We start from the raw sequence: 9,370 nt of genomic DNA on the forward strand, positions 1-9,370 counted from the left end.
GGGAAGTAGCTTAGTTCCTCCAGGAAGTGACTATTGATTTGAAGAGACCAGTTTGCCAGGAGGAAAAAGTCTCCCTCAGGAGCTGCACCAACATTAATGTCCAGGTGGACTCTGAATGCTGGTGGGAAGTCTCTGCTGGACTCCACCTGGTATTTTGAGTCTTTTAACTGGGAATTTGGGTGTGGAGCAAAGTGTAAAGTGGCCTCAGACTGTGGGGCTGGAGCATAAAGGAGCAGCAGAAGGCAGTGGTGATGGTGAGGAGAGGAAAGGCTGAGGCCAAAGGAAGCGTGAGCTGAGGAACAGACACATGGAAATTGGCTTGAATAAATCCTGTTAGAAGTTCAGCTTCTGGATCACAACAGTGAGATTCTGGGAGTGTTTTGCAAGTGAGGAGAAGCTGGATTTTGAAAGGGATAGATGTTGGGAAGCTCTGAATAGGTCTGAGGAGCAACGTAAGAGCAGGTTGGATTCAGTGTTAAGGAATCTCTGTGTCTATGGTGATTTGCTTTGAACTGGTGGGATAGGACAACATTCCCACTGGTTTTCCCTCTTCTAACACTCTCCTCTCTCTGCTAGGTTGTTGACTGAGCTGGAGTCTCCTTCTTGGTGGCCATTTAGCAGCATGTTCTGGAAAGGACCTTTGGAAGTTAAGCCAAAGGAAACTGCCACGGTTTCCAATTCGAAGAACCAGGAAGGAATCCTAAGTAGAATTCCAGTTATTATCACCCACAGAACAGACTCAAATGTCAAGCCAGGAAAATTCACCCTTTTTGCTTCTGGCCTGGAAATCAGTGACTGCAATTCCCAGTTGATTCACAGGTTTGAATCGAAGGATGTGGATGATATCCGAGTTCACACTCCCTATGAAATCAGTGTCCGGCAGAGGTTTATTGGGAGACCTGACACCTCTTACAGGCTCTTGTCAGCCAAGATGCCAGAAGTCATTCCCATCTTGGAGATGCAGTTTAGCAAGAAGATCCAGTTTTTAGAAGATGCCCTTGGATTTGGTGGTGCCAGGAAGTCTCCTCAGGTGGATTTGGGCACCTCCATTTGGCAGGCAGGTATGTCACACAATCCATCCGTGAGCAGCTCCAAGAGTTTCCAAGTGCTTTCCAAACTCAGAATGGAGTATAATCTTTATAAAAATGATACAAAATGCAAGGAATAACCTCCAGGTGACTCCAAACCCTCTTATTCCTGTGTCTCTGTTGTTTTTCCTTCGGCAGTTCCTAGCTGGAAGTAGATTTAGCTTAAACCTGTCATTTAGTTCAGTATAGAAAGCCGCACTCAAATTTTCAGTCCAAGATTTTAAATAACACATGGAATAAGCATCCTGTTCATCTTTCTATCTTAAAAAAATTAGGATTTTGCTATTTGAGAAGTTGAGGTGTTGGATTTAGGAGATTTTAGGTCTCAGATTGATTAAATTCATAGTTGAACCACTTGAAGAAACCACTGTGGGGACTGAAACCCTTTCACAACAATAACATTGACATTCCTTACTCCTATTAATTCCTCTAAAATTCCATGGAGGTTTTTTTTTTGGGGGGGGGTTTATTTTGTAATCCAACCCTGAATTCATCTGGAGAACTGAATTTTTGTCAGTTAGGAATTTATCCCTATCAGTGCCCCTGAATGCTTTCTTTTTCCTTAATTGTTCCTGACAAAGGAGCAAATCAATGGATGGATTTATTGCCAGGATGTCAAAAAAAAAAGTGGGAAAATGGACTAAAACAATAGATAAACGTATTTCTAGGCACCAGACTAAAACTGGGCTTAGCAGTGAGAGTTGGTGAAGTGAGTTGTTGGAAAAGGTTATTAATTTGGAAGGAAGGAAGTGCATTTGGCACTGGAATGTCAACACAACAACTTAGAGGGCAAACAACCTGCTGCTTCCTTAAGCACTGAGTTATTCCAGCAAATTGCTGCTCAGTTCCTGATGCTCTTAAGGTTTCTTACATCAAACAATTGGTTCTCAGCCCTCCTGGGCTTCACTTCCCACTTTGCTGTGAGTCAGTGAGGCAAAGCCATTACTCTCCTCTCTCCACCTGCATTTTCCCTGTTTCATTTGGAAATGAGAGCAAAGCAAACTGGAAATCTTGACTTTTCCAGCTGTACCAAACCCCTTGTTTGTTCCTTCCGTGGAGTTTCTCCTCTGTCACAAGATGGCACTCCTGGACTGTGTGTGAAGCCCTGGGATTTTGCCATGAAAACATTGATTTGTTGCATTTTTTGTGCTTTTTCCTAAAAGCAGGAGGGGAAAAAAGTCAGTGTTGTGCCTGTTAGCTTCTGTGCACACAAAATATATGTTTCTGTTTTCAGAGAGTGAATGGATTCTGAGATTTATAGCAGGAATATCCTTGCAGGGTGGTCCAGCTGTCTCCAAACTCTGTTCTTTGCCCTGAGTGGTGCAGCTCAGAGACATAAACATTGCCCCAGCTGTCACAGTTTCACCTGAATCCTCTCTGTTTACACCAATCCTGCCCTAAAGTTATATCACACATTTATATAAGTAAATCCCCCCCCAAAATCATTTTTCCTAAGAGTTTTGGCTTAATTCCACCTAGAATAGGAATTTATGAAGAGTTTTATACACACCAGATTATCTCCAAGTATTTTTAGCTGCTTTGCATGTCTTTTCTGCCTGTATTTTTTTGGCCCAAGCCCACATGAGTGTTTAAATGCTCAGGACAGAGCACTGAGCTTTGGTTTGTAACAGCTTTTAGCCAATTCCATCCTCAGTAATAGCTGAAAACAGCTCCCAAGGATTAAAGAGCACAAGAAATCCTCCAGTGTGACAATTTAGGGCAGTGCTGGCTCAGTCCTGGGGCTCAGTCTTGGCATTCACAGGTATTTTTAGCCCTTTAGAGGCTGCTGAATATTTCCTGCTTATTCCTGTGACTGAATTTCCTCATTATTTTGGGTTTTCAGCACTTTGTTCACAGGTTTGGAGTCTTCATAGGTTCATTTTGTCTTCATGTGGTGACAGTGAGTGGAACACAAATGAAGCCAAATTGCTCTTTAAGTGTTTCTGCCTTTCTGTTCCATTATTTTCCCATAAAATTCCTATGAAATACCATTTTTACTTCCTCATCTCAATGTTTTTCTGTGCTTTTCTCATGTCCCTCCTTGTCCTCAGTGAGATCAATGGAATGAGATGAATACATTAATTGCCTTTAATGGTATTATTATCATATGGTGACACTCAGATGATATCTAAGAAACACAAGGAATCTTGTCTGGCTGCTTGCTGGCAGAAGGAATTCTAGTATTCCCTCCCCACTTTGTCCCAGGAGGGAAACCAGGACACTCAGTTTTCAGTAACTGGTTCTTCCCCCTTGGAAAACAAGGAGTGTTTACACAGGGTAACACTAGCACAGTGAAAGACTTCCTTGTCTTCAACCTTGATGGTGTCTGAGTCCAGTGACTCTCAGGCTGATAACCAAATAATTCCAGGGATTAGGAGTTTGTAGTAATTACTTGAGAGGGATTTAGGGTTTGGGGCTTCTGGTTTAGCTTTTGTCTCCCTATTCCTGGGGAAGTAATGCTATCCAGAGCTGACACTTAGCCAGGCAGTGGGCGCCAGCGCTTGGAGCTGGCATTGAGCTCTGGAATCTGACAGGATCTCTGACCTCAGGTATGTAAAACCTCCTGTCATTGTCCTCTGCTGATTCAGGGCAAGTGCACCCAGGTGGCTGTGGTACAGTTTGCTGCTGAGACACTGGCACACGGTAGATGCACAACTCTGGCAGTATTCAGAGCCAGGCTGGATGAGGCCTTGAGCAACCTGGTCTGTTGGGAGGTGTCCCTGCCCAGGGCATGGGTTGGAACTAGAAGATCTCTCAGGTCCATTCTAACCCCTAAAATTCTATGATTCCTCTTTGGTGCTTGCTTAAGTGGGAGAACTTTGAATCCCAGAATAGTTTGGGTTGGAAAGGACTTTAAAATTCATCCAGTCTCACCCCCTCCATGGGCAGGGACACCTTCCACCAGACCAGGTTGCTCCAAGCCCCATCCAGCCCGGCCTGGAACACTTCCAGGGATGGGGCAGCCACAGCTGCTCTGGGCAACTTGTGCCAGTGCCTCACCACCCTCTCAGGGAAGAATTCCTTCCCAATATCCCGTCTATCCCTGCCCTCTGGCAGTGGGAAGCCATTCCCCTTTGTCCTGTCCCTCCAGGCCCTTGTCCCAAGTCCCTCTGCAGCTCTCTTGGAGCCCCTTTAGGCATTGGAAGGAGCTCCAAAGTCTCCCTGGAACTTTCTCTTCTCCAGGCTGAATACCCTCAGGTCTCCCAGCAGAGGTGCTCCAGAATCATGCAATGGTTTGAGTTTGAAGGGACCTTAAAGCTCATCTTGTTCCACCCCTGGCACGGGCACCTTCCACTAGCCCAGGTTGCTCCAAGCCCCATCCAACCCGGCCTGGAACACTTCCAGGGGTGGGGCAGCCACAGCTTCCCTGGCAACCTTTTCTTCCTTCACAGGGAAGAATTCCTTATCTCTAATCAGAGGTTGACAGTCTGACCATGGGAGTTTCTCTTACAGCCACAGGACTCCTGGGAGGAGTGGTGCAGCCTGGCTCTCCGGTGGGAAGCACAGAAGGTATGGATAAGGACCAGGTCCAGCTGCAAAAGCATGAGAAGGTCTCCCAGGAAGAAGCAAAAGAGCTTAAACAGGTAGAAATTGAGATCAATTTGCTAATTCACTCCCTCTGCTTCCCTCCTCACACACATCTAATGATGTTTCATCATTAGAAACATTATCTTTGTCTTCAAACATTCCTCCAAGGAAATTTCTTTGGGAATATTTAAAAAGTTCCTCAAACCTGTGATGAAAATAGTCTGAGAACTTTCTGTTTGTTTTTAACTGTTCTGTACAAATCAGGAATTATCAGCAAAAGATATCAAGGATTATGACCCCAGGAAAATCCTTACCTTTAACCTGCTTATTTTGAGGATTAAGAAGCCTAAAAATTATATCATTTTCAACTTTTGGGGAGTGTTTTGGGGGGTTTCTTTGAGGTTTCTTTTCTTCTCTGGGGCTTAAGGAGTAACAGTTCTATTCCAGAAACATCCACAAAATGCTTTATAAACACACAGAGACAATTTGTAGTTAGGAAATCAATCTGCAGGGCAGGAAATTAAGAAAAGGGAAATAGGTTGGAGATTTTACTAGGAAAAAGATATATATTTAAAGGAATCCAGTCTGGTATTGTTCCTCTAAATGAGGCCTCAAAGCTGTGGAGAAGATCTGTGTCCCAACCTGACAGGCCATGAATTGGCCTGATTTTTCTCAAGAATTCCTGACCACCTGTTCCCTAACAGTCAGACCTCCTTCATCATCATTCCAGTCATTAAGCATTTTAAAGATAAGCTGTAATAGATGTGGAAGTGAAGGAAGATGTGGTTGGAGAGGGAAATACCTACTGGTAAGAGCAGATTTGGAAGGTGTGGAGGTTTGGGATTGAGGTCAAGGGAAGTATCATGGTAAAGGCCATCCAAAGGGATTTGAATCCTTGGAAGCACAAGGTGGTGAAGGTCTTGAAACTAGACCTGAGTAAGACATTAAGTGTTTGGGAATGAGCAGGATGATGGTTAATCACATTTGCAAGGAATTTAGGGAGTGAGGAGGGAAAACAGTTACAGCTGCAAAGCTTTGAAGACAGATAGTTGTTCCCTCACACTTCATCATTTAAAGGGGTTTGAGGTCATTATGCTGATGATTAGTGTTTTCCTGAGCACTTTTTTCTCCTGAGGATTGGGATCTTTCATTCTTTGATGATCTGTAGTGCAAGCACTTGTTTTTCCACAAGCAAAAGGAATCCCAACACCCAGAAGGATTCCTCTGCTTTCCCTCGTCATTGTGATCTGGGTGACTCCAGCAGAACTTTGACAGTTGGAGAAGTAAGAGGAATCTGTGCTGAGCAAATAGTTGCTGCTCTTCTCTCCTCAACACCAAAGTACTTGCAGGAATGTCAATGCTTTGCACCAGGAATTGTTGAATGATACCAAATTCCTTCCTTAGAGCTGGAAGCACTGAGCATTTGCAGTTGTGATTTGGGTGCCTGAGGAAAGGACCTCACCAAGACTTCCTGAAGGGACATTTGTCTTTAAAACCACAGAGTTTGTGGCAGATTGACCTGTATTCTTTACCTGAGCTTGGACATGGAGGAAGAATCCTGCAAATCCTGAGAATCCCATCTGGCTGAACTGCCTCACTGGGATTGACACAAAGGCATCAAGTGTGGGAGTGATGTGACAATATTGACTTAAGGGCTGTGGTTGAAGGGTCTAGATGGTTCCATTTCAATCCTTTGCTACTTCCATAGACTCTTGAGTGTTTATTTACCCTTTTTCATGGCTTCATCTCAGGAAATCACAACTGTTAGGTCAGAGCAAACTTGTTTTGTTGAGGAACTGTTGATTCCAAGTGCTAAATGCCAACTTTGCTCATGGGATGGCTTTGGGCCATGGCCTATAGTAATCAGCAGACAGCTGATCTGAGCTGACACATGGAATAACCATGGCCTGGAGCTGTTTTTTTGGAAGGCACAATATGGGGAGAGAATTACGTTCCTCACTACTAAGACTTTGCTTGTGTGGAACTTAAATGGTACCAAAATAAAAGGTGGGAGTTAAGCTTGTGGAGCTGCTTGAGTTTTTTTCCACAGTGGGATGTAAGTGGCTCCAGGAGGGCTTAGTCCTTGAGGAAGTAAATAATATCAGAGTTCTTTATCAGTCCAAGAACAAATTATGGGAGAAATATCCTCTAATAAATTCTGTTGCAGTGGTTAAAGATGTTTCCTCTCTTTCCTGTCTCCTTGCCCATTCCAGGTGCAGCAGGAGAGGATGTGGACAAGCCTCTTTCTGCTTTCAGTGCAACATCAATCAATCCCTTTTGAGGGTGTGTGTTTATAATGGGGTTATGACTGGAATATTTTAGGTATTGTCCCCTCTCCTTCCTCACCTGTAGATGTTCAGCACAAAGGTGAAGTTCTGGGTGAAATCCTGACAGATTATCCCTGTTTCACCCTCATTCAGAGTGCTGCAAGTGACACTTGTGTTCTAATAACAGGTGAATTTGGGTGTGGAAGCTGCACCCAGGAGCCATTTCTGGTTAAGTGTGCTCTGCATTAGCATTCAGGTTGCACAGGGATAATGCAGTGGATCTCAGGGAAGATTTCAGGGAGTTCTAACTACATTTGGCAATGCACAAGGACACTTTCTGCATCTTATTTTTACTGCTGGGCACTCTGTGTTGAGCTAACAGACCATTTTTCACAAGCTTTTAGATAAATTGCCTTACTGCCTTGTTTTTTACAACTCTGTGCATGGCAATATCAGGTCACTTGCCTGAAGCAGCACAGAAATCCTGTGGCACAGCCACAAGGCTAAATCAGACTTTCCAAATTATAATCCAGTGGCACAAACCCAAGGCTCAGTGTGAGACTGAGCAGTGCCTGGGGAGAAATGTGCCTTTAAAATGCCTCTGTGCTGGGCTCATACCTGCTGGCTGGATTTAGGGGGCAAGATAAGAGTTTCACACTGAGTTTTCATGTCTTGGGTCACCATCCAAATGACATCCTGGCAGAGGATGCTCTGAGTAGGTGACAGGACTGGAGCAGTGATGACTGGAACAGTGCTAACTGGACATCATTTGGCTCTGTAAAATTCATCTGCCCAGCTTTGGGCACACTTCAGATCCCACTAACTCCTTCCAGCAAGCTCTGTGGGCAGTGCTGGAAAAGCCTCTTAGCCACTTCATATCCCGTTGGATTTCCACACTCAGCATGAACAGCTGAAGATGCTGAGAGACAAAGGTTTAAGGGGTTAATTACCTGTAATTAATTCTCTTAGGCAAAGAGAATTAAGAGATCCAAATGAGCCTTTTGCCTTTTATTTTGGGAGTGAGTAACCACCTCAGCATCACCCACTGGGGCTCAAGGCAAAGCCTAACTGGTAGGTGACCAGAGCAGAGCTCTGGAGCCACTGAGTTTCCATTTGATTCCTTTCCTATTTTCAAGGCTTTTCTGTTCTCAACAGTTTTGTTTTCTGCTGTGTTTGAAGTGTTAAATATGCTCTAAGTAATGCAAAGCCTAAACCTAACCCTAACTAATCAAAAGGAAACTGGATTGAAACTAAAGCTGTTTTTCATGGCAAACCTGAGCATTTTGGGGCACAGTTGGATTGATAGATAAATTGGGTGTCTCTGGGAGGGATGGGGAAGGAAGAATGTCCCTGTTTGCTTCTGCATCCTTGTTTTAGCCCTCTAAAAGTCTGTGCATTGCTGCAGCAGAAGGTGGAGGTGTTGAGTGGCCTGAGAGATCTTTCTGGAACATGGGTCAAGCCATGATCTAGTCCATGTCAAATCACTGTTGTTCTGCTGTGGTGGAACACAATTTTTGGGATGCTCATGGATAAAATTTTTAGTTAACTTGCTGGAAAAATGTCAGCGTTGACCGTCTTTAAGTCGTCTGATGATGAAGCTCATGTCTGTCACTGCCATCCTTTGTTGTGAGGTCTGTTCTCCCTTAATCATTGAGACATTAAGATTGGAAAAGACCTCCAAGATCAAGTCCTACTTTCAAATTAGCATAGAGAATGATCCTTGTGGGTCCCTTCCAATTCAGGGCATTCTTTAATTTCCATTTCCAAGTGAAGTTACTTTCCTGGCAGAGCCAAGACCTTATTTCAGACCCTTGTCCTGATTCACACACATGATGGATCTGATCACATCATTTTTGGGGAGTACCCCACACACATCTTCTACCTCCAACGTGGAAGATCCAGCCTTGCTCTCCTGTTCCAGTGGGAGAACCTGAAATGTTTCATTTGGGATAGAAACAGGAGCTTTTAGCTTGGAGTTTGGGAAGAATATGCCATCCTTTGGGATATACTGAAGGAGTGAGGTCTCTTCTCTCTTAATTACAGAATCATTAAGGTTGAAAAAGATCTCCAAGATCAAGTCCAACCTTTAAACTTGTATAAGGAATGATCCTTGTGGGTCCCTTCCAGCTCAGAGTGTTCTGTGATTCCAGGATTCCCATTTCCAAGTAAAGTTACTTTCTTGACCTTATTTCAGACCCATGTTCTGAGTCATGTGTGATGGATCTGATCATATCATTTTTGAGGCGTATCCCATACACATCTGCCACCTCCAGTTTGAAGAATCCTGCCTTGCTTTCCTATTCCTGTGAAAGATCCTGAAGTGTTTCCTTTCGGATAGAAACAGGAGCTTTTAGCTTGGAGTTTTTGTAAGAACAGAGCAAGGTGGATTAAGCTTGATCCAGGGTTTATTTTGTATTTTTCCTTTGACAGCCAAATTGCAATCCCAGTTATTCACCCATCTGTGTTTCTGGCTGCCTGGGATTTAGG

The 9,370-nt window shown here is 44.0% G+C and overlaps 1 protein-coding gene across 1 annotated transcript in view; it reads left to right on the top strand.

Annotated features, from left to right (window-relative positions):
- SNAP47 (synaptosomal-associated protein, 47kDa) overlaps positions 1-9,370 on the top strand; it is a 16,128-nt gene that overhangs the window by 4,444 nt on the left and 2,314 nt on the right. Inside the window, exons 2-3 of the mRNA XM_009075314.1 lie at positions 577-1,061; positions 4,542-4,672. Coding sequence (XP_009073562.1) covers positions 577-1,061; positions 4,542-4,672 — 616 coding nt within the window. The remainder of the gene's footprint in view (positions 1-576; positions 1,062-4,541; positions 4,673-9,370) is intronic.

Source organism: Acanthisitta chloris, unplaced genomic scaffold (genome assembly GCF_000695815.1).
Source record: "Acanthisitta chloris isolate BGI_N310 unplaced genomic scaffold, ASM69581v1 scaffold14095, whole genome shotgun sequence".
Taxonomy (NCBI): Eukaryota; Metazoa; Chordata; class Aves; order Passeriformes; family Acanthisittidae; genus Acanthisitta; species Acanthisitta chloris.